This window comes from Mercenaria mercenaria, chromosome 9 (genome assembly GCF_021730395.1).
Source record: "Mercenaria mercenaria strain notata chromosome 9, MADL_Memer_1, whole genome shotgun sequence".
NCBI classification, from domain to species: Eukaryota; Metazoa; Mollusca; class Bivalvia; order Venerida; family Veneridae; genus Mercenaria; species Mercenaria mercenaria.
This window is the reverse complement of record NC_069369.1, coordinates 35,908,528-35,934,592: the sequence shown is the minus strand read 5'-3', so window position 1 is coordinate 35,934,592 and position 26,065 is coordinate 35,908,528. Positions and strand designations below refer to the sequence as shown.

The window sequence follows — 26,065 nt, the reverse complement described above, 5'->3', positions numbered from 1 at the left end:
AACACTTTTCGGTTAACTTATGTACAGTACTGCCACGCAATGTATTTTCAGCGTAAATAATTATAATGTTTTATTTTATTTAGCATCATATTAGGTAATAAAACTTTTATAAATAAAGATGCGTATTTATGGTTTCTTACGAGATTTCTGCACAACTGACTGTAAGCGTCATACTTGTCGATAAGTATACTTAAAGATGATTCATCCTTTTTTCAAATTCTCTTTGCGTAACGACATATTTTCGAAAGTGTTTAAAGTACCAACACTATACTTTATTTTAACTGGAAAAAATGAAAATTTCTATAAAATGTCTACTTTTGATTATTGCGGTTTTCTGCTTGAAAGACGTATCAAGCCACAGTGACAAGAAGCAGTCTGGTTCTACACTATTCGAGATTCTAGATCAATTAGAGCAATTCCACGAAGCCATTGGAAACGCAACGAAGATTCTTAAAACCCAAGCCGCAGCAGTTTTCGGAGAAAATAGAGGTAAGAGATGTTAAAAATATTATGTATATCATTTACAAATTGTATTTCTTAAATAGCATGCAGGATTGCTTCATTATTACAATAACTTGAGGCATTAATAGCTAACTTGAGGCATTAATAGTATAAGGACATGTTTACATGTTTTATACAGTACACATAGTTTCTGATGCAACGTAAGATGTTTCGTTTTTATCGTGATTTTTTATTTTTAAAACATTTATAATTAATCTCGGTAAACTCATAGAATTTAAGGTATTTAATTTAAAATATCTAGAAATATTATAATATATAATATTATAGATCAAGAGTAAAGCAACGTCCTCATCTCAAATAATACACACAAGCAGAAAAGTAATGATATGCATCAGCGTCGCCAAAAACAAGTTCAATCAAACTTAGAAGGTGTATCTTCTTCTCTTTAAAATCCACTTAGTATTACAGATATCATTTTAAGTACTTTTGTGCAAAAGTTTCTTAAGAAACCATGGATACGCACTTTATTTATAAAAGTATTGTAACGCAATGTTCCTCCAGAATGAAGAAATGTCCTTTTCTGACTTGAATAAAAGTATTTGATAAGGAAGCTGGATAAAAATAAAGGCCATGTGATAATTAAATATACTTGATTATCTTTCATGACTACAGCGGTGCTACGAGAACATCAAATAAAGATCAGAAATATTAATGTACCAAACAAAAGCGAACATACATAAGAACATACAGGCAGTTTAATTCCTATTTCGCGGTTTACGAAGTAAACAAACGCATTCTCACTGGTGACATTATCTTAGCTAAATAAGCATGATATCTTAATTTTGAGGTGTTTGTTAAGCAGATATGTTATACTAAATGGCCATATACAATTTTCCTATCACTGAAATGCACTTAAGTATTTAAAATGATATCTGTGCAATTAATGTTTTAAATTTAAAAAAAATGAAGTACCATACAACCTACGAGCGGCATCGTTCTGGAACCCCTGATTCATTCACTACATCTATAATAAGGGTTTCCGTGAATATTTCGGCCATAATTGCATTGATCCAGAAGTTATCTAGGTGGTAGTAGAAACCTCTTGAAGTTTAGATATAAATTAATATTCAAATGAAAAATCAAGAAAATATCTTGTTACGAAACAGATGAATTAAGCAACTTAAGTCTTGAAACAAAAGTTTTGTACTCTTAGTATCTTTGAAGACAGGGATCAATCTTAATTTTTTTCACATAACAAAATTGAATAATTTATGATTCATATTGAGAAGAATTATACTTCGCAATATAATCATAATTTATTTTCCTGCAAAGTTTTATCTACCCATTGTCTAGAGATTATTTTACCATAAGCAAGCTCCTAGAGTTCATGAAATGATATGTTCATACAAACATATATTTGTAGGAGTAGATTAGATCTTAAAAGGGTAAACAAGAATAATTTAGTTTTAACGGTATTGGAAAACTAAAGTGTGTTGCGTTAGATCATATGTTAAAATGTATTTTCATCGAAATACATTTCATCAAAATAGTTTACGGATTTACAGACTGAGGAAATAATTAGAACTTTCTTGTTTTTCCGGCTATTCCAAAGATTTAATGTAGCAGTCAAAGACAATCTTTGTAGCATTTAACACAACATTCTTTATACAGAGTGCATTATGACTATTATATTTGTTAAGAAATGATATATCCCAAGCAGGGATTTTATGTTGAATAAAATCGTTGCTTGGCGTTCAGAAAAAAATTATATCATGAGGGCGTAGCCCGGGTGATATATTAATACGACAAACGGTGACTTTATTTAAGAGCAAATTACTTTTTGAGATATATTATTTCGATTCTAATACAATATCAAGGATTCACCAAATATGTGTCTTTTTTGTACGGGTTCCTTTTCCAGTGCACCGCTTTGACGTTTGACGTTATCACGTGATAATTTTAACGTACAAACAGTGCATGTGTTTCAAAATAACACACAGTTTCCATCTTCTTTGTTTAATATTGATATGAATCGGGTCATGTTAGAATTAGTAACATTCACTGTTTTTGAGAACTGACACTCACATTCACAGCTTTTATTATATACCCATGAAACGTCTGTCTGAAATACAGTTTGCATTCTCAAAGGAATCAAAATAATGCATTCAACTGAAATAAGTTTCAAACGATTGCTGAGTCTTATTTGCCACTAATAGCCACTTTTGGCTGAAAAAACAGAAAAGGCAAAAAATCATTAAAAAGAATCTAGATGTGCAATGATGCATTTGGCTCTCGTGGATTTGGCCAGACCAGGTCTTATACACCGGAAGCTCCTTACGTGTTCCCGGCCTAGCAAAATCGACTTTCCGGAATACAACATTGAAGACCAAGTAATATCTAATAATCATATAATATCGCACATTCTTTATGTTTATCACTCACAGGTTCTGCTGGTGGGTCATCAAACGAACATCCAGGGGCAGCATCACACGGTGGTAATTACGTACGTTGGGGTAAAACTGAGTGCCCAAAAAACGTAACCACTGTCTATCCAGGTAATAAAAATTAACAGTAAATAAATTGACATTGAAGAGTAAAAAAACAAACCTTATATTAAAAATAAGTTTTTATACGTTTCAAAACCTCATTGACTCGCTTTCATGCATTGTGTAAAAACTAAACTTCTCCATAAAGCTTAGTTTGTCGACAATGGAGCATTTTCTAATTTAGTGATTGCTCTCGATTTTTAACGGTTGCACATTATGCGGGACTTAGCAATATCAAAATTTATTTTCTTTAATACTTTAAGAAAACTGTCTATTTCTTCACAGGTGTTGCTGGAGGGTCATCCTTCGAACATTCAGGGGCCGCATCCAATTATTTGTGTTTACCTCTCGATCCGGACTGGACCGACAAAAATAAAAATGACAACACGAAACGTTCATTGGGTGCCCACGTACATGGAGCAGAGTATCAGCTTGAAGGGGGGAATACCGGTTTCTTCGGCGATAACATACAGGAGACTATAGATGATGTTCCCTGTGCAGTTTGTGAAACAGAGAGACCGAACGTTCTGATGATACCCGGGAAGACCACATGTTATGAAGGCTGGAGCATTGAATACATAGGATTCCTTTCCGCTGGACGTTATGACCATAAAGCAGCATCGGAATTCATATGTCTTGATGAAAATCCAGATGCAGCAGAGGGAGATGATGTTAACGAGAACGGGAAACTGTTATACCTAGCGGAAGCAAGGTGTGGTTCTTTACCATGCCCGCCTTACATTGATGGAAGAGTAATGACATGTGTTGTCTGCTCAAAGTAATTATGGAAAACTAAAACATTTTTAGATTAATATCCCTAGACGCTCCACGTTCCAAAGACCTAGAACATAAATGTGTGAAAAAAAGCAGTTAGCAGGATTGGAAAGATTTTACATAGATGGAATTTTCAAAACTATCTATTTTATTGTATTGGATTTTTGATTCCATAGACAATACTTCTTATAAACAAATCGTATTAATGATACATATAATTCAAAACTATCTATTTTATTGTATTGGATTTCTGATTCCAAAGACAATACTTCTTATAAACAAATCGTATTAAAGATACATATAATTCAAAACTATCTATTTTATTGTATTGGATTTCTGATTCCATAGACAATACTTCTTATAAACAAATCGTTTTAATGATACATATAATAAATATCCTACTTTCGTGCGTCAATGTGCTTATTTTAAATACCTATTTCCCGTACCGATGAATATACCCATGTAAAAATACGGTCAAAATTTAAGTTTAATATAAGCTAGATTTTTTTCCTTTGCCTTTATTCTAGTAAGATAGTAACCAGTAATATGTCTTCTGAACTTTTAATATTTTGTTTACTTATAGGTATTGTTTGTTGCCATCATTTCCAGTGTTTGCTGGTTACAATAATAATTATGTTAAACGACAAAATGTCCGCCATTGATTAAGTAAAATGTATATGTTGCTGATCTCATAACGTTTTATCGAGTTAAGTGAGAAAAAAGAAACATAATTATAAACGATTTTGATACTATATGACTGTCCGCTTTTTATATTTTTAAGAGAGGGCATTAAGTGTAGTATATATAGTATATCATTGAAGGTTCCATGTGCACTGCCGTATGACCACAACTGCGGATGTTTCTAAATTGTTTTGGGTACCTGTAACGTGTAAAATGTAAGTTCTGCTCAACCCGTGGTTAGAGCGCGCAGACGGTAGCATGCATTTCCACTACCGTCCATGAACAGGCTCAATCAAACCGAGCCTGCAACATTATAATTTTCGTCGTGTTGAGTGACCTGTAGAGTTTCCACATTTTTGTATTTTACAACATGGTCATTGGCGTATATGAATGAACATATTTTATACAAAATATTATCTAAATATTAAAAGCAATTAGTTTTTAACTTTTAAAATTATGATTATTCGTGTGCATCTTTGTAGAATCATTAAAATGCTATTTCCTCTTTTTAAACAATTTTAGCTTTAAGAGTTTGGACTTTCCCATTCGGTGAATTATGCATCATAGCAATTTGATATACATCAAAGAACAATTTTTGATAGTCAGACTAGTGAAATAAAATCTCGCAAATCTCACTATTTTGTGTGAAAATTATCGAAACGACAACATCTACGAATGTTGACGTGTGGGTAATCACCATCAAGATTTTGAACCAGTCATGCTTTTTAGGAATTACCGAGTAGATACACAATGATGTGGCACTCAGCCGTAGTAACAGATATGATAATCCACACATCGACCGTTTCTAAATAAGCACAAAAATGTAAGGACTGATATGCTGTGTTGTTGTGTATGAATACTCAGGACACTTTCCGGACCAAGTCAAAAGTCCGGTTTTCAGAAGATTCTGGTTTTCAGAGGATTTTGCTCATATTTCTGCGATTGTTTATATATGAATATTCTTATTTATTTCATCTGACCATATTATGTTCAATGTCTTTTAGGTTTTTCTTTTTCAAAATATACACTATAAAATGATACTTTATAAGGAAACGAATGTTTATCTTATTGTGGAGATATAAATAGACTAGCTCTTGTAAATCAAACCTGTACAAAACAGAAACAGAAACTGAAACTGATTAATTTGATTAAACGCCTATTACTATACAATGGCATATTCAATGACGTTGTACATTAAATTTAACAAAATTTAAAAATATAAATTATGAAATGTAAAAACTCACAAAAATTTAATAACTTACACCTGCTGCTATAGAAAATAGAAAAATTATCAAAACATTTAAAACAATGCCATGAAGTCTCTAAAATACAGTGTCTTTAGATTTGTTTTTAATGTTTTGTTTTGTTATTGTTTGTTTTTGTTGGGTTTAACATCGCACCGACACAATTATAGGTCATATGGCGACTTTCCAGCTTTAATGGTGAAGGAAGACCCCAGGTGCCCCTCCGTGCATTATTTCATCACGAGCGGGTACCTGGGTAGAACTACCGATCTTCCGTAAGCCAGTTGGATTGCTTCCTCATATGAAGACTTCTATGCCCCGAGTGAGGCTCGAACCCACATCGTACAACATAACGACATTCAGACTTTTCTGACGATCTCAAGCCTGTCTTGTAGGAACATACTCCGTAAGCAGTTCTGTTTTAAAAATACATAGGTGTTCTGCCAATGTGACAGCTATACATGAAAGACAGCATCTTAAACTCAATCCTTGCTTTCACCGGCAACCAATGTAAAATAAAAAAGTGGAAAAACACAGGTCGCCCAACACGACAGAAAGGAAACTGTTGCAGGCCCGGTTTGATTGAGCCTGTTCATGGACAGTCAATCAATACTTGTTTCGAACTGTCAAATTTCCTACTGTAAAGGTCAAGTTTGCACACATGTTTTGCATACGTTGCATCTTACGCACCTCACCGTTAGCTACAAACTACGGTATGTCATTGCAGTAATCCAGATATGAAATACAACTAGAGACAAAACTAAAATTTCAGTGGCTGCTTTGGTTAAATATGTTCAGATTTTCTTAATTCTTAGGTCATTCAACATGGCTGTACGACATTTGCGATTAGCATGATCTTTAAAGTTCAAGGTTTTATCTAGAAATACACCAAGATATCTAATTGTGCTTTCACGCTTGATATCACCAGCAATTTGTTAATCGAATTGTAAAACAGCTGTTCAATTGAAGTCTGCTACCAAACATAATAAATTCAGTTTTTTAAGTGTTCGTTTTCGGTTTGTTTCTATTTATCCAGTCATTGATTGTAACTGCACACCATTCAAGGTCTCCGATCGCTTGAATTGTGATTCTATGGAAGCAGATGTGGAACAAAAGCTTTTATTCGCTATATGATCATCAGCAAAACCGTAGACTGATATAAATTTGGGAATGACATCAAACAGAGTTCCAGCATAGGTGAGATACAGCCACGGACCAAGGCCACTGCCTTGGGGCACATTGCATTCAAGCTGGCGGTCTGATGAAATATGCATTGTTGATATTACCCTTAAAAGTACCAGGCCTTAAGTAGGAGTCTACCCATTGAAGAGCTGTTTCACAGACACCATACTATGCTTTAAGGACATCTAGCAGAATGTCGTGGTCGACAGTGTCAATGCCGCACTTAAGTCAATTACAATAAGGACCGTGACTTCCTGTTTCTCCATACCACTTAGAAGATCATTAACCAACCGAAGCAGCGCAGATGCACAGGAGTGTTATTTCCTATATGCAGGTTCTCTAGGCAAAAGACTGTTTTGATCTACATGTTTTAAGTTATTGAATCTGTCAAGGACAGCTTTCTCAATAAGTTACTCACAGGACGATAGTTGGAAAACTCTAGTTCAAGACCTGCTTTTTTTAGAAAAGGTCTAACAACAGCTTGTTTGTATTCACCAGAAAAAAAAACCCTTGCTGTAATGAAAGATTCACCAGGGAGAAGTTGCGTCTACGTGTGGTTTCAGAATACGTGTTGGCAAAGTATCTAGCTCTGAAGACGTCGTATTCAATTCACTAATAAATTTTTCCACTTCATCTTGAGCCATTTCAGTTAATTTGTCTGAATTGTGTACATCCCTTACTTGAGGTTCAAAGTTTTGGTATTCACTTTGGGATTGACGTATTTTTTAAGATTTTTGCCATGAAAAAGTCAGCAAATTTTTAGGCCAATGAATTAGTAGACTCTTCTTGAGGCAGTTGGTTTTCAGATTCGGTATCAGTTCAGTTAGCCTGTAGAACAATAGATCAATTAACTTTTCCCTACTAGATTAAGATATTTAGCACTTTATAGCTAAAATACAAAATAATAACACACAGATAAATGTTTCTTGCACCAATTTAGTTAACATTGGTGATTGCTATGTCGTAAACAAAAAATTGTCACCGCCTTGAGATTTTAATTTGAAATCAATTCAAGGTGACAAAATACAAGTGTTTGTTATTTACTGTCCGGTTTTCAGAGGATTTTTTATGCATGATATTTCTTTGTGGTCATGAAAAACCGTCCAGTTTTCAGAGTTCAGAGTTTCCAGTATTCAGAGTGCTTTTTAATTGAATCTAAACGTGAAAAACTTGAGACTTTGAAAATCGTCCGATTTTTAGAGGATTCCGGGTTTTAGAGGGTCCAGTTTTCAGAGATTTTACTGTGCAACAATGATAACAGCTACGGTTTCGTTAATGTATACAGAAAATTATTAGATAATTTGTGGGATCTACAGATTTTCTGTAAGCAAGTTTTCTTAGTTCGATAATGACATAATAATAATTATGTAAGCTCTGCAGCTGTTGGATGAAAATTAAAACAAAGAATGTGATTGGTTGGAACTCTGCTACCCTAAATATAAACATTATATTTACACTAGAATTGAACTAACATACTAATTAAAACTAAACGGAAAATAAAAATAGCCCGCGACCATCGCCATAAATTATTTTATGCAGATATATAGAATACACTTATGGCTTTCTGATCGCGTACAGAGCTTGATCACAATCCACCTACTGGAGCAGCTTGTTTGTAAAAAAACATAATAACAGACAGATTGTGAGATGGGTATTTGTGATAAAAAGACATAAAATCAAAGAGCAACATGTTAGTCTATAAAAATACCAAAAAATTTTTCTTACAAAACTGGGCAAAGAACAAACGACCAGTCTTGAAGATAAATCATTTATTTAAGAGAATGAAAAGTGTTATAACCGAGCGGAATACCTTATATTTGTCATAAAACTGGGTAAAAGAGCAGTAGAATAGTATTGCTGGAGTTAAAGAAATTATAAAACTTAAAAAAAAATCCTACCACGGCAACAGTTACAATTACTTCGTCAGTCGCTCATATTATCTCAAATGTTACCGACTTAAAAAAGATGTCAGTCAAATCGGATATGAAAACCTGTCATCTTTTCATTTCTGATGAGGCTATGTTCTACTTAGATGGTGCATAGGCGGTAGGCTATATCAGAAAATATGCTAATGGCTATGAGAATCATGTTGCTGTTACATACTGGAACAAATCTGAAAGGAAAAACACATTGATATGAAATGTTATTCTTTCAAATTTAGAATGTCCATCTTATTAAAGGTGTTAAATGTGCATTAGACACATTTATGTCAACCCTACATGCCGTCTTTTTAGTGCAAATTTTAGTGTGTTTTAGGAGAGTATTAATTTAAAACTGTTATCATTATAATGTGCACATTTTTTTATCTTGCCAATATTTTTTGAAAACTTAATAATATATAGAGGATATTTGTTTGTTTTGAGTGAGGTGAGATATTCCATATTCATGAAAAACAAACAAATTTTCTTTTTATTTTATGCTCAATTACGTTGAGAAATGCATTTTGCAACTGTTTTAATCTCAGCGCGGGAAACAGACGCGCGTAAACAGACATGACGTCAGACGTGATGTGACGTTATAAAGACGCATGCAACATAAAGTTCCATTTTGTTGTATATTTTGCTGCATAACGGTATGAAATTCTCTTTAAGTAAACTAATTTGAATCGAGAAATATATTATAAATAACAAAGCGCGACTATAATTTTCTTCCTGTTTTAAGCAAATAATTTAAAATTCATACACAATGTATGAGGGGGCGGAGCTCATATCTCCCACAGTGTGAAAATATAGATTTCATATTTTCACAGTGTGAGCGATGAGATATGAAAATATTTAACTGATAGAATACAGTATTTCATTAGTTAGCATAAAATAAAGTACAATACTTGAAATTATTTAATATTGTCACATCCTTGTAAATATTGAGATATTTTAACATATTGCACTTACAAATTTTTTGGGCAAGATTTCTTTAGACTAGTGCAGTAACTGAATAAGTGCACATATCATTATATTTCGCGCAATAACTTAACAACAACCATTATACTGTTACTGTACTGAACATCAAATTTAAATTCTCAACTTTCTTAGTGCAATATCTTAATAACAGTCATTATATGAGCCGCGCCATGAGAAAACCAACATAGTGGGTTTGCGACCAGCATGGATCCAGACCAGCCTGCGCATCCGCGCAGTCTGGTCAGGATCCATGCTGTTCGCTAACAGTTTCTCCAATTCCAATAGGCTTTAAAAGCGAACAGCATGGATCCTGACCAGACTGCGCGGATGCGCAGGCTGGTCTGGATCCATGCTGGTCGCAAAGCCACTATGTTGGTTTTCCCATGGCACGGCTCATATTATTACTGCTTTGAAAATAACATCTAAATTCTAAAAATATTCAGTGAAAAGGGCACAAATGTAGACAATAATTGTACAGATTTTATTCTTATTGGACCAACACTTTTGTGTTACATATTGTAAACATTAGGATGGTCTAGTAGATACATTGTACTTTTGTACTGTCATAAAGATGAAGGGTTTACACAAGACTTGAAACCTCAAGCGTAAAATAACTTTTATTTCTATTTTTTGTACGGTTTTATGCCCGTCAGTGATATCAGGCGGGCAGTTCACCTAACCATCACTCCTGGGAATGACCAGTACTAGACCCCAATGTCCGTAGCAACTGCCTACTTTCTCATATAAAGAGTCACTGTTGTTAGTGGCGCTCGAGCCTTCGACACTCTTTCAGTGAGAGGTTTCAGAAATAACAAGTCTGTGACTGTATCCCCTACACCACAGACCCGTTCGTCTTATTTCTATAAGATCGGACCAATTTGAACTAAACCTTTTTGGTCAAAAGAGGTTTTTTTTTTTCAAACTCCTGCTTAAATTGTTCAAAGCCAGATAAACAACAACAGCATGCAATACTAACATTAATTAATAACCTTTATTAAACCTTTATTATTTCATTTTTAAGTATGTATAATATACATTTTACTTTATTAGTTTGACCAGATATTATTTGGAAGTTTTCTGTGATTTTCGTTCAGGAGTCTTATTCCAGTTTTATGGAATCATCACTTATAAGTTACAGTGTTTTTATCACAAACTTATATTACATTTAAATGCCTGTTAGCGGACAGTTGAATTGACACCACATGAATCAGAGTTGCAGGACGAATAATTGTAAATACAATGTCTTTTATCAATCGTCACAGAAAACATAAGCCGCGCCCAGGGATCGGACTCTCGACACCGCGATCCGTAGAACTGCGCTCTCCTGGCGGCCACATTTATACTGTGTTTAGCTATACATGTATAAAGTGTGTTCTAATTTAAACCTCTGGCATTGTACTGGAAATACATACGTGTTTTTATGTTTACATGAAAAACTAGTATATGCAGATATTTCAGATATAAAGTTTGGGTCTTGTATTCCTTTACACCAGTTAATGGTGACCAATCCTCAATCTCATTATTCACTTGTAGAACCTGTCTTGGGAGTCGTGTTTGATGTATTAACAACACTGGCAGTCATACAAACATGCAAAATATGAGTTGTGATTTTTGTCGGAATGCTGATCATATATCTGTCAGCTGAACTCGTCAAGAAGTTATTATACATTTCAGGATAAAAGTTGCGATAATATTGGTGAACTGCTTTTATCCGTTATTACTAAAACGCAACGGCTTTAGGGTGCGGTTTGGATATTTAATATCCGTATGCCTTAAACGTAAAGTAATGGAGAAATTCCGACTCGTATTGTAACATCAGAAAGAAAAGAGGTTTGTTTGTTATTTACAGCAAAATACGTATGACATCATACCGGTTGTAAGCACTGACATTTTGCAAATTAACAGCCAGGTTGCTCACATTAAGTATTCTGTTACCGACTTGCAGTTATTGTTTGATATTGTAATAACACTTTTAGTCTACGTTTTGTGACACAAGCATTCAGAGTATCCCAGTGGCTGAGTTTTGTGTAAATGGCAATCCAATTTCATACTGAAAAAATTGACTACAGTCCGGATATTATATTCAAGTTGTCTTGAAAATCCATGCCTTTATTGTTTTAGACAGCATTTCAACTAACGCGAAAATAAGTCTCACACACACTTAATGATATAAACAAGTATATATATATATATACAAGTAAAGTGTCCAAAGACAATGCAATTTATAAATTCACCTATTCAAAATTAAATAATTATACAGATAGGATGAGGAAAGTATGATCCGAGTCCAGTTGATAAAAACAAAGTTTTATTGCATATGTTACATGTGTTTCAAATTATATATAAAAAAAATGTTGATACGTAATAACAATCGGCATTTTCCGTTCAATGACGTATTCTCCGTGTGCAGTTTCGGAATTCTTTGGTTTTTGTGGGGAAAAAGGTAAGTTTCTGTTATGTCCGAAATATGCCGAAATAAAATACAAGGAACACATAATTGCACGGAACTTGTCGAGCGTCATTACGGGTCCACTACACAACTTTGATTATTAGGTAAAATAAGACAATTAAAGTACAATAAATATCAAAGCAATCATAACTGATACCGAAAAGTTGTTACAACATTCTTATTTTGTGTTGTTAGTACTTCTATTTCTTTTGTTTGACTGTGTTTAAATGTTATTATTCAAGAGTTCATTTCACCATTTTAGGTATTAGAAGATATGGCAAGATGTGTTATTCTTTTCAAACAACGTTTTCAAACAACGTTTGATACAACGATCATAAATGAGGAACGTTTGTAAAGGTTTGTTTATTCTAAGGACTTTGAAATCAATTTTTACACGTTGTTTAATGTCTTTCTTTGAAAAAAATGAGGTTATATCTCTACAAGGTAAAACATATGCTTGTTTGTTGTTTGCAAAGATAAGATCTATTATTGTCATTGTCATATTGATTAACCATGGGGATGGGCCTCAAACGTACACTCAAAAGTCACGCATGCGCACTTGTCTTAGACATTTGTTTATCAGGTACCGATATATAGGGTAGTTGGTTATCCAACAGTATATTGGCTCCGCTCTGTCCTAAACTACATAGCAATATGGTGGTAAGATAAAGCATTCTGCGAAATGCTGGCCTCGCTCTCTACTATTGCTTAGTAATAGCGATTTCATTGACATTTTATATCCCATATCTGACGACATACAAACCATTTAACTAAAGACCATAGAATACAGGATATTAAAAATCAAACATATACTATTCCTCTCATTTATTTGTTTAATGCAATGGACAAACAATGATGTATTTACAACAATTAGCCAACGATTTCATCTGAGCCACCACTGAAAACAAAACAGAGATATACTTTTATGTTAGTAATAACAAGAATGAAACTTGTAAAAGTTTGATGTAAAAATAGTATTGTCAGTTTACACAGGATAACAATTTTCGTCATGTACACCCCCGTACGGAAAAATCATTATTTTTCATTTATTTCAGATAACTGTAGAATGGTCAATAAAATAATAAAGTATCTTACATGAATTAGTTAAAAACTTTGTAAGAACGTATATGGAATTATTTTGCAACGCGACTCGGACACAAAACCCACAACAGGCAAAGCATACTGAAGTAGATGTTTCTATTTATAAGTAACTTGTCTAAAACCTTGAAATATTTAACAAAATAGCATGCTATGCCTGTCGTGGTTTTCTGGGACCATTTGAAAGGAGTTGAGGTAAAAACGATGTTGCTCAAGGGAGGGGCCGTTGTAGAGAGGTTGCACTGTAGTTATTGTACCCGTGAAAATAAAATCCCACCGTAACGACATTCAAATATATATAGTACTTTAGTACTTTAATCGAGATTCAATGGACTCTTGTTTCAACTATCCTTTTGTTAAATGCCGTTACAATGTGATTTAGCTGTAAATGAAACAGTAAGTATATAAGACAAAACATTTTCATTTTTACGTTTTTAATTAGCTAAGGTTTGGCATTAATTTGGCCATGACTGAATGATAGATATTTTAATAAAATAAGATTTTCCCCGATTACGGTAGAAAATCCCAGAATACATTCTGCAGATGCATGTTAGTATTATGCCATAACAAGAAATAGAAAATTACAGCATTTAAACAGATTTCCCGATCAACGGTGAAATTCTGTAAAGATTATTTTGTCTTTTGTTTTTACAAAGTGTTCTGTATCATCACTTGCTTCTAGCGAACTTGAATGTTTATTATCTATAATTTCAATGTGTTGTGCGCATGCGTGAATCCAGTCATGACGATATCCTAGGTTTGGAGTCAGTATCGTTACTATCGTATTAAGAGACCACCTTCACGTACCAGGCACCATGGTTGAAATCGTGTTGTTCCACTGAAAATAGATAATATAAGCCGAGAAAAAAGGGAAGGGTGGGTGCGGTTTTAAACATGTACATTTTATTTTCTAAATGTATACTTTTAAAAATTTAACTGTCTACCTCTCGTTCTTGGAATTTGCAGGAAAAAAGACCGCTCCTGAAGCGTGGGCTGTTTATATATGGGGAAAAATGTAGTGGGCGGTTCTAAATTTTTGAAACGGATTATTTGATTGGATCTTGGGAACCATGCGGTCGCGTGCAAAATAAATGTTGTTCACGTTATATGTCGTAAACATTTTATTATTTTGCAACGCGACTCGGACACAAAACCCACAACAGGCAAAGCATACTGAAGTAGATGTTTCTATTTATAAGTAACTTGTCTAAAACCTTGAAATATTTAACAAAATAGCATGCTATGCCTGTCGTGGTTTTCTGGGACCATTTGAAAGGAGTTGAGGTAAAAACGATGTTGCTCAAGGGAGGGGCCGTTGTAGAGAGGTTGCACTGTAGTTATTGTACCCGTGAAAATAAAATCCCACCGTAACGACATTCAAATATATATAGTACTTTAGTACTTTAATCGAGATTCAATGGACTCTTGTTTCAACTATCCTTTTGTTAAATGCCGTTACAATGTGATTTAGCTGTAAATGAAACAGTAAGTATATAAGACAAAACATTTTCATTTTTACGTTTTTAATTAGCTAAGGTTTGGCATTAATTTGGCCATGACTGAATGATAGATATTTTAATAAAATAAGATTTTCCCCGATTACGGTAGAAAATCCCAGAATACATTCTGCAGATGCATGTTAGTATTATGCCAAAAAGGGGCGCGATTTAGACTAGCTAAAGAGTGAGCCTTCCGCCAAAATCTGCGGACTAGCATGAATCTGCAGGATATTAACAAGATAACCGGTCATGGCCATTGCTAGCTTATCCGGACTATATTAATTGAAATTTTGCCAAACATTTTTATTATTAAACTATCAAAACCAGAGTTATAACTGCGTTAGACTGATGAACAGAAAAGGGAACAAGAACAACAGTCAGTTTTCCTTAGTTAGATTAACACTATGTACATGCATATACTCTCTCTCCTTCAATTATTATTTTGTACAGAGCAGAAGACAGTGTATTAAGCATTATATCGTATCCAAGTTCTGACAAATGAGTGTCATCCGTGTGAAAAAATTGTTTTTCTAAAGAAATGTCAGCGTATTTTATATAGCCACCTCCGTTTCTAATAACAAATGTTGCGAGAGAACTGTTGATACGTTTTCTAATGTTTTCCGCAGTTGGTGTGTATGGTACATAACGCCAGGTTCTGCGCGGAAGAATTTGTGACCAGATAAGCCTAGTGTTGGGCAGTAATGGCTGCAGGAAATCAGTTATCAACATTTTGAATTCGAATGTTATGTCCCAAGTGGATTTGGTGCCTATGTCATTTCCACCACAATGAATGACAATCATGTCTGGTTCATCTTTAAATTGTAGTAAATATTGTACAGACCTGCGTATATCTCTAATTCTCATGCCACTGAGAAATTCCCACGTGATCCTGACATTATAATGTTGCAAACCTAAACTGTTGCCATCCGGTCTAAAGGCTAGTCTATGGTACGCTCCTTTTATTAGGGAGGACCCTATTATCCAAACATTGGTCAGCTTAACTGCAATATTTTGAAATAAGAGTTTTTCTATTTCCATTTTCTTAAGATTGGTATCATAATTTTAGTTCTTGGCGTAAGGATACAGGTTAGATTGTAGTGAATAAAATGCACTTTCTCTTATTAATATCAAACAGTAACATGAATTATCAATAACAAACGGTAACACACAACCATTTTTAAACATATTTACAGATATCTAACTGGAATAAAAAAGAAAACTGGCTTAAAATTAGTATTCTTCATTCAAAATGTCATCTGTTCTTACAACAGTTTTCCGTATGTTGTTGTATAATTGCTATCAGCCCGATGCGGTGCTGTAGCTTGATCAATGTATTTGAAAATAATTATAACTGCCGAAAAGCGGACTGCACAGCCTGCCATATACCAATGGCTTTAATGGCATTTGGCACGTCCTTTACACAAAACTTTTTTTTTTTTTTTTTTTTTTTTTTTTTTTATATAAATATTATTTTAATTTAATTATGCTTGAATTATGTACGCCATATACCAATGGCTTTAACAAACAGGTAATACCAACAGGTATAGCAATAATGATACTGTGACAGCGAATGTGACTTTCATGATATGATTTTTTACAAAGGCACACTCATTTTCAATTTATACATTTTAAGGCTTATTACCGCCAAAATTAGCACTCAGCCAGAGATCAGTCACAATTTTAACGAATGTAAGATTTGTAACTATCAGATTTCCATCTTCCTTGGGACTTTATATTATTTATTGAAGTCCCGTCTCGAAACATTGAAGTTGCGCCACCAATTCTAAAAGAGTGTGATTTATACAAATTGGCGTCTAAACCTGCAAATTTTATTGCTTTTCTCAAAACTGCGTTAAACTGGAAAGAAGTTAGGGGGCTTTCGTCAAAATGAACAAAGAATGGACCATCTGTTTTTGGTCTGAAGGCAATATAGTTAGCAATGTTTTCACAACAGAATTTGTTCTTATCGCTTATTTCGATGTCAACTGATGTTCCGGTGCCCGTCTGATCAGTTTTTGATTTCTGTAAGTAAATTCGTATTTTGTTTGACCCAATGATTACATCCTGAAACTTGAGAACGCCTGAAGTTGTTGTTTTATTGCTAGAAGTAAATTCGCTAATACGTAATAAGCCAATGTAAGCTAACGAGAAAGCCGCCGTAAACAACATGGCTTCAAATTGTGATCTGCAAACGTGTGTTAGGGAATCTAACAGCTTCAACAGAACTGACTGCGTTATTGGTTGTCTGGTATCGGTGTTTGTTTTCAGGCGCTTTAGCCCTTCTAACATACTTCTAACGATAAACTGTTTGGTATTATCCAGTAGGCCATTCAATTTATTCACGTAACTGATCGCAGAAATATGGCAATTTACAGATGAGTGCGAGTATTGCCTCAAAGACATGAATGCGATGTATTCCGTTATTTGCTCGACGGTTGGTGGCCAGTTTAATTCGACATAACTATTAATGCAGAAATTTGTAAAAGACTCGATTGCTGAACGATATCTTTTCTGTGTATTTTGTGAAAGGGAAGCGCTGATAAGCCTGTCTATTTCGCCCTCAACAGCTGGAGGAAGGACTCCGGAACTTGACAAGGCTCCCGGTCCGCGGAGAGGGGCAGTAGATGATTGAGTCTTGTCCACTGAAATCGACTGATAGAATCAGCAATACTGTTTAATTTTCCAGATATGTGATTGCATTTTAAAACAGTGTTATTTTCCATCAGAAGGAGCGTAAGATGTCTAATTAAATGCATTACTCTACCGTTTTTTGATGTCTTTTTATTTATAATGCTGACTAATGCCTCGTTGTCCGAATGTAAAATTATTCTTGTATTTTTTACCTTTTTGCCCCATATATGAAATGCTAAAATAATTGGTACAAGTTCTAAATATGTTATATCTTTGAAAATTTCTGATTCCCATGAATCGGGCCACTTTATGAACGACCACTCGCCCTGAAAATAACACCCACAGCCTAAATGGCTGTTTCCTGATGCGTCTGTGAAGAAATCAATACTAGTAGCATCAACCCAATCGAAATTAATAAAAGTGCATGACCCGTTGAAGTTTTTGATAAATTGTAACCAAATATTTGCGTCTTCTCTTATTGAATGTGTTACTCTGATCCAATGAAACGGTTTACGTGCTTGACACATGACGTCATAAAATCTGCGAAGGAAAGCTCTACCTGCCGGTATGGCCTTACACATGAAGTTCAAGAGTCCTACTGTGGACTGCAAATTATGGAGGCGAACTTTCTTGGAATTTATTAAAGACAGAAGCTGCTGTTCCGCTTTCTTAATTTTGTCGGAAGGTATCCGAATTGTATTATTTTCCGCGTCTATTTCTAAACCTAAATAAGTAATTATTTTGATAGGTCCCGTCCATATATCTTCAGCTAAAGGCACGCTTAAATCTTCACAAGTGTTTTGAAAATTTGACATGTAACTTGAACAACTTTCATAAGAATCGTCAGCCATGAAGAAATCGTCTAATAAATGGTCAAAATTGTTAGAACCTGAATCTTTTTGTACGCACCATTGAAGAAAAGTTGCGAATTTTTCAAAAATAAAACATGAACAAGATGCACCCATCGGTAACATTTTTTGAATCCAGTATCCGTCGTCAGTCCGTATTCCTAGCAGATCGAAGTCGGCTGGCCGTACGGGACATAGGTTGAATGCTGATTTTATATCTGCTTTTGCCATGTATACAGACGAGCCTATTTTTTGCACCATTTTGACAGCATTATCAAAACAGGAATATTCAACATGGCTATAGTCCTGATGTATAAAATCATTAACACTGATGTTAGGTGGAAAGGACAGGTTAGTTATTAGGCGCCAGCCTCCTGTTTTCTTCGGGATTAAACCTACCGGATTAATGCGCAGATTTGAGATTGGGGGTGTCGAGAAAGGTCCTATAATTCTGCCAGCTAATTTTTCAGCATAAAGTTTCTCGTCTAACATTTTCGATTGTTTGCGTGCTGATATAAGATTATTTGAATGTAGAGGAATTCTCGGCCCGGAATAATTTAAGCTAAAACCATGTTTGAAACCAGCCAATAGAAAATCTGCTTCTTTATTATTTGGATATGTCGATAATCGCTTTTCTAAAGTTGTAAGATTAATTGGAGTGATACCGAGGTCCCATAGCCCGTTTGTTTGCACCATGAGGTCCTTGTCCCATAAACGGCCTTGGGGCTGGTGCCCTGAAACGAGTGTTAAACGACGGTCTCATTATGTTATGCCTGAATCTGATTTGGTGCTGACCATTCCAAAGGTCTGGTTAGTGTGACAGTTCATGGAAGGATGGTTACCATGACACCTTATACAGGAATGCAGATAAGGACAATACCTTTCGTTGCAAAAACCTAATCTGTTGTAGGCAAAACATTTCTTCTCTGAGCTAACGGACATGCTATTTAACTGATTTGCATGTAATGGTTGCATGAAAAGCATCCAAAGTTCAGGGTCAATCGTCTCCCACTTGGTTGACAGAGCTAGCGACTTTTTGAGCCGGAACTGTTTGTCGTACACCCACCAACCTGTGTATTTACTTGCAGCTAAACGGATGTTATAAAAATATTGGAGCATTTGTAGGGTTTCCCCGGGGTGCTTTAAGCCGTAAATATACATATATACTAGAAAGGCATCTGACCAGATTTCGATTTTTTCCAAAATTTTAGCAGATTGTTCTTTCTTAGCTAATACTAATTCTCCGTCTAATAATTGAAATGTTTGTTTTTGAGAGGTCTGATTGTTCTGGCTATGAAGGAGAGTTTGTAAGTCAACATACTGGCCTAACCAGATTTTTTCCTTGACAGTATTACTGACGTGAGCATCTAATATGCCGTTAGAACAAGTATATAATGGGATATGTTCACCTGATTGTCCCGGGCTGTCCACGTGACCTTCGCTCCTATTCGGCGGTGCCGGCTGTGTCTGCTGACGTTTCCTATTCGGCGGTGACGGTGGTGTTTCTTGACTTTTTGGCTGGCCAGATTTCGGTGTCGCTTGATCCGATGGACCCTTGTTTCCATCCGATGATGATGCATGTGGAGCTCTTTGTGATGTCCGGGCCCGTTTTCGTGGAGGCATGCTCAGTTTGTTTAGGTTATGGAAAAAAGCAAAACAAAAATTAATATTCAGTTTAGAGGAATTCAGATCGTAAAGCTACCATGTTTTCTGTTGATGTTTTTGTTTTTATTATAGTTATTATTTGCGCCGCGCCAAGAAAAAACCAACACAGTGGCCCCGCGACCCGCAACGACCCAGACCAGCCCGCCCAGGACCCATTCTTTCGCTGACGGTTTCTCTAATTGTTACAGGCTTTGAAATTGAACAGCATAGAGCCAGACCAGACCGCCCGGACGCGAAGGCCGGCCCGGACCCGATCCGGTCGCAAAAGAACCCCGCCGGCCTTCTCACGGCGCGGCTCATTTATAAATATGACGTCACCTTGATGACGCGTATTCAAATATATACTGTAAAGCAAGACTTAGTTTAAATGAGCTAGATCTAGAGCGTTCAATAAATTTATTTTTTGGATAGATACTACAATGAACATCTTCCGAAAGTAACAATAAAATAACAGTCGATCTTGATACAAGTTTTAAACATGTACATTTTATTTTCTAAATGTATACTTTTAAAAATTTAACTGTCTACCTCTCGTTCTTGGAATTTGCAGGAAAAAAGACCGCTCCTGAAGCGTGGGCTGTTTATATATGGGGAAAAATGTAGTGGGCGGTTCTAAATTTTTGAAACGGATTATTTGATTGGATCTTGGGAACCATGCGGTCGCGTGCAAAATAAATGTTGTTCACGTTATATGTCGTAAACATTTTATTCTCATGCATGCATCTTTTATGCGCATGTCGGAACTAGCTGCGAAACATTTACAGTTTTGCGAACATATACTCAATTAGTTTTATATGAATAACGAAACACAACGATTTGATATGAGTAACCGCTTCGTACTTTCATACCCTGATATGAAAATGAATATATTGTATGTTTCAGTGCGAATATGAGTGTTCTGACAATACTATTTTTACATCAAACTTTTACAAGTTTCATTCTTGTTATTACTAACATAAAAGTATATCTTTGTTTTGTTTTCAGTGGTGGCTCAGATGAAATCGTTGGCTAATTGTTGTAAATGCATAATTGTTTGTCCATTGCATTAAAAAAAACTATGGGTCGAGCATTGACTATGGCACTCACTTCCGCCATAAAGGTTGCCAACACATCATGCGTTAAATTCTTTTGACCATGTTCTAGTAACAAGCTGTCTAAGACTCTGCGAACTACACCAATCATTCGCTCCCACACACCACCCATGTGGGAAGCATGCGGAGGATTAAAAACCCATGAGACTTGTTTCTCTTGAAGCAGTTTTCGGACAAACCCGTTTTCAACACTGATAGCGTGAACACCTAAGTCATCGGTTGCTCCGACGAAGTTCGTACCACGATCTGACCTAAATTCTATGACATTTCCCCGAATAGCAATAAAGCGTCTAAGCGCATTGATGAAAGCGCTCGAGCTCATCTCTTCAACAAGTTCAATGTGGACCGCTCGAATACTCAGGCAAGTGAACAAGACTGTCCAACGTTTATTTGAGGCTTGCCCGCCCCTAGTCCGGCGTGTTACCACAGACCAAGGCCCAAACACGTCTACGCCAACATACGTGAAGGGTTGTGCTTGCGTGACCCGATCTGTAGGCAAGTCCGCCATGATCTGGTTTTGCTGTTTGCCGCGAAGTCTGCGACACTGGAAACAACCAGAGATAACAGAACCAACTCTGCGTTTCCCATTTGTAATCCAGAAACCACCAGCTCTTATGGCACCTTCCGTAAAGTGTCTGCCTTGATGCAGAACTTTGCCATGAAAATGCCTTATTAGCAAGATTGCTAGGTGACTTTTACCTGGCATAATGATGGGATTCTTCTCTGTTGTAGGTAAAGTAGAGTGATTAAGTCTTCCGCCAACCCTGAGAACTCCGTATTCGTCTAAGAAGGGATTCAAAGAAAGTATTGGACTATTTGCAGGGACAGGGCTACCTTGATGAAGGTTGAAAATCTCGCTCTTGAACCACTCCATTTGAACAACACGGACAACAACATTTTGAGCTCTTAAGAGATTTGACTTAAGATTGGACTTACTACAAAGATGCCAACCGACACAATCACAAGTCTTGTTAAAAGACTGCGCAACATGTTGCAACTTGCCAATGGCCAGAGTCAAATTTGACCAAGATGAAAACCGCTCAAAGCGGTGGGAACCAAGAGGAGTGGCTGTTTCCTTTGTCGTCGTCACCATGGTAGTTGCTTCTGTATGGACCTCCTTATCTTCATCTGGATTTTGTAAAGGATGATCAAAAGGTACTGAGGAGTGGAAAGACAGTTCCTCGGAGGGTCCCTTTAACCATACACTATCACCAACCTGATTTGCATCAACACCTCTTGTGCCGACATCAGCTGGGTTCTTCTTAGTGTCTACATAATTCCACTGTGTGGACTTAGAGGAGTCAAGAATGCGCTGTACCCTATTGGACACATAGGTATGAAACCTTCTTGTACGGTTACATATGTATCCTAGAACCACTTTACTATCGGTGAAGTACCTAACATTGTATACCGTGACATCAAGTTGTTTCAGAACAAAGTCTGCTATTTCGACTGACATAACCGCTGTACAAAGTTCAAGACGGGGAATGCTGTGACCCTGTGGCAGGAAAGGCCGTACCGGCGACAGTAACCATCAGAACAAATCAACACCCTTTACAATATTTACAAATTTATTTACAAAAGATGATTATTAACAATGAATAGATATGAAAAGAAAAAAAAACTGATTATAAGAAAGAAAAAAAAGGAAAGTTCAGTATCTCTAGATACAAAAGTTCTTATACTTCCATTCTAATCTGACGTGACACAGGTCTTTAATGTAATTGTGAACTTTAAGTAGCACAAACAAAACGTAGCTTCTAAATTCAAAATACAGTCCCTTTAAACCGTGAATACGTTGATTCCGTGTTGGCTCCCTATGGTGGTAGGTGATTGCATCCCTGAGCTGACTTCAGAGGATAACAAAAATCATCGTCTTTGCGGTTTACGGCACAACCATGGGACGAAAGCTCTGCGCTGGGAATATCACATCCAGGCGAGTGAAGACAAGTGAACCTCGGGCATTGTACTTCCGGGTTATGACATCACCAGGAAAATCGTCTGGCGGAAGAAGCTAAAATATATAACATATGGTAAGCACCATAGCAAAACAAATAAGTCAGGGCATAAAACTGCTCCTTTGGGTACACCATACCTCCGTAGGCTCCCTTAAATAATACGTGCTACTTATACAAAACATATGTGCTACTAAGTTCAGACGTCACATGATTAAAATACGTCACTAATTACTTCCATTATTACAAAAATTACTTACTTAAAAGACTAAAGTTAAAGTATGAAAAAGATATGAAAAGTATATGATGAAATATTATAGATACGGAAATGATAAACTGCAGCCATTATTTACAACTACAAATTAACAAAATTCAATATAGATCAAACGTTATATCATGTTGGCATCCATATAATATCTAATGCCATACACTACAACGGACATTAATTAGATGTGCTATAGACTGGCACACAATTACAAATTACAATAATATATTACATACATGGTGCTAGACTTGCCATATAGATTTATACATAACAATACAATGCAGTAATGGCGTTCCATAATAACGAAATGTTTGACATAAGTTTTTGAAACAAAGAACTTTATAAATATCATGTTACAAATTTCAGTATAAATCTAATATTTTATATAAACGAAACGTTTAGACTCCTCTTTCGAAATAATTTACAAAAGTCTGAAAAATTTAATAAATCATCCTGACATACCGAAACTAGCCAAAATCATATGCCGAAAAGTAAATGTTACAGAATTCTGTAGAATGCACAAAAATTTACCAAATAAAAATCGTAATGCAAAAATCATACAAAAATCTAACAAATAAATTTCTTACCTCGATCGAGCATAAATTTCTAGCAAGAAAATAATTCAGACATAGATTCGTCTATAAAGTCGTAAGGTGGTGTGCGCAAGGCATATCTAGTCCAGTCTATTTAAAGGATAATGTCCCGCCAAATACTAAATTTCATGGGATTCACGGCTAAGCCGTGGACTCCGACTATTTGTGTTTCCACGGGATTCACGATATAGCCGGGGAATCTAACTACTTTGGCGCGGATTTAAATTGACAATTTGAGGCCCATTATAGTGGTTTTGGGGATAAAAACATAAATTACTGAAGTTTATAAAATATCAACTTTCTTATTACTGAACAGAATTTAATGAAATTTACATGGAAATTTAAGTTATGAAATACAGAAAAACATGAGAGGTATTTCATGCGTGAAATCTGACATTTACCTCAATAACTCAAAAATTTACAAAAAGATGATGCAATACCTGCATTTACAATACAGATAAAATAAGGCCCGTATGTCAATTTGTGACAGACCCCTGGACGGTGCGACCTTTGTTTTGCCCATTACAAAACCTACTTGCTTTGTTTTATCTGACTGGAAACTAACCATGTATGCAACAGATGCTATTGTCTTCTCTGAAGCATCAGAGAACAACAAGAGTTCATTGTGGGATGCTTGACAAAGCGAATGACTGAAATAGGCTCGAGGTATCAAGTGTTTTTTCAGAGCCTGCAAGGATGTCATCCAAACCATCCATGTTGAAAAATACTTCTCAGGCAATGGGTCATCCCAATCCCCATTTGAAGCGTTCATCTCTTTTAGCAACATTTTACCAACAATGGTAACAGGGGCAACAAAACCCAAGGGATCATACAGACTATTGACAACAGAAAGGACACCTCGACGAGTGAACGGTTTCTCCGTGTCGGAAACCTGAAAGGTAAAACAATCTTTTCGAAGATTCCAAGACAGCCCAAGGCTAATTTGGAGAGGCAAATCATCCTTGGTGAGATCCAAAGATGCTAGGTCTTTTGCAAGGTCTTCGGGAGGAAAGGCTGCCATTACCTCTTCGGAGTTCGAAGCAATTTTGTGTAGGCGAAGGCGTCCAGAAGTACATAGGGCTGTCTGGGTACGTTTCATCAGGTCAATGGCTTGCTCGGGAGTATCTGTCGAGGTAAGTCTATCATCCACATCAAAATCAGAAGAAACAAACTTCTGAACATAACTGCCAAATTCAGTTTCGCTAATTTCAGCAGTCTTCTGAAGACCCAAATTAGCAACAGCAGGGGAGGGACGGTTGCCAAAGACATGAACACGCATCCGATATTCAATCAAGTCTTTCGTAGGTAATCTCTGTCATTTTCATCAACCAAGAAACTGTAGAACATTTGCTGAATGTCTGCAGAAATGGCTACTGCATTTCTCCTGAAACGTACGAGTATACCAAGCAGACTGTTAAGAAGATCTGGACCTTGCAGAAGTACATCATTTAAAGAAACACCCTGGAACTCAGCAGAGGCATCAAATACTCCACGGATCTGGTCCGGTTTTTTCGGGTGGTACACCCCGAACAGCGGCAAGTACCAAGACTCCTTCGACTTGGGTATCTCAGGAGCGACCTCCGCATGTCCTTGACCAGTGATTTGATCCATGAATGTAACAAAATGATCTCGTTTCTTCGGGTCCCGGAGAAGAGATTTGTGAAGTAACAATGCACGTTTAAGAGCGTATGACCTGTTATTAGGAAGCTTAGGTCTGGGAGAACGGAACGGAAGTGGGGCAACCCAGTTGCCAGAAGGTCCTTTCTGCATCTGCTTATCCATGACAGTAAGAAACTCTCTGTCTTCTACAGACAAACCAACCAGGTTATCGTGTTTGGTTTTCAAGAACAGATTATGCCAACACTGCCAAAATCAGGACTGGAAGAGTGCCTTCTTTCCTTGATAAGAAAATTGTTTGTGCAAGGTTGAAAGACTGAACGTCTACCATTGAGTTACACATTGGTTTTGTTACAAGTGACAACATCTGAGTGATGGATTTTACCTAAACACACTTGACCGACAATTACCCAGCCTAAACCAAGACGCTGAGCAAAGGGAGCATCATAGGGCACTGTGATCTGATCATGGACTTTGTGTGCAGCGCTAAGGTCACGGCCAATCAGTAATAATATATTGGCGCTCTCGTCAAAGTCTGGAATTTCAGGCGCAATACCCTGCAAAT

The 26,065-nt window shown here is 36.1% G+C and overlaps 4 protein-coding genes across 4 annotated transcripts; 1 reads left to right on the top strand and 3 right to left on the bottom strand.

Annotated features, from left to right (window-relative positions):
• Positions 1 to 219: 219 nt before the first annotated feature.
• Positions 220 to 4,197, top strand: LOC123547883 (uncharacterized). The gene is made up of 3 exons (XM_045335128.2): positions 220 to 489; positions 2,907 to 3,017; positions 3,294 to 4,197. Exons 1-3 carry the CDS (start codon positions 291 to 293, stop codon positions 3,788 to 3,790), a joined length of 807 nt encoding a protein of 268 aa, XP_045191063.2. The 5' UTR covers positions 220 to 290; the 3' UTR covers positions 3,791 to 4,197.
• An 11,029-nt stretch (positions 4,198 to 15,226) lies between these two features.
• Positions 15,227 to 20,685, bottom strand: LOC123565538 (uncharacterized). Its single transcript, XM_053551228.1, has 2 exons — positions 19,724 to 20,685; positions 15,227 to 15,836 (listed from the first exon to the last, which is right to left on the bottom strand). Exons 1-2 carry the CDS (start codon positions 19,935 to 19,937, stop codon positions 15,238 to 15,240), a joined length of 813 nt encoding a protein of 270 aa, XP_053407203.1. The 5' UTR covers positions 19,938 to 20,685; the 3' UTR covers positions 15,227 to 15,237.
• A 302-nt stretch (positions 20,686 to 20,987) lies between these two features.
• On the bottom strand, positions 20,988 to 21,944 carry LOC128559260 (uncharacterized). Its single transcript, XM_053550511.1, has one exon. The coding sequence runs from the start codon at positions 21,942 to 21,944 to the stop codon at positions 20,988 to 20,990; it is 957 nt and encodes a 318-aa protein (XP_053406486.1).
• Positions 21,945 to 24,465: 2,521 nt separating this feature from the next.
• Positions 24,466 to 25,162, bottom strand: LOC128559259 (uncharacterized). The gene is made up of 2 exons (XM_053550510.1): positions 24,593 to 25,162; positions 24,466 to 24,477 (listed from the first exon to the last, which is right to left on the bottom strand). The coding sequence occupies exons 1-2, from the start codon at positions 25,160 to 25,162 to the stop codon at positions 24,466 to 24,468; spliced, it is 582 nt and encodes a 193-aa protein (XP_053406485.1).
• Positions 25,163 to 26,065: the final 903 nt, after the last annotated feature.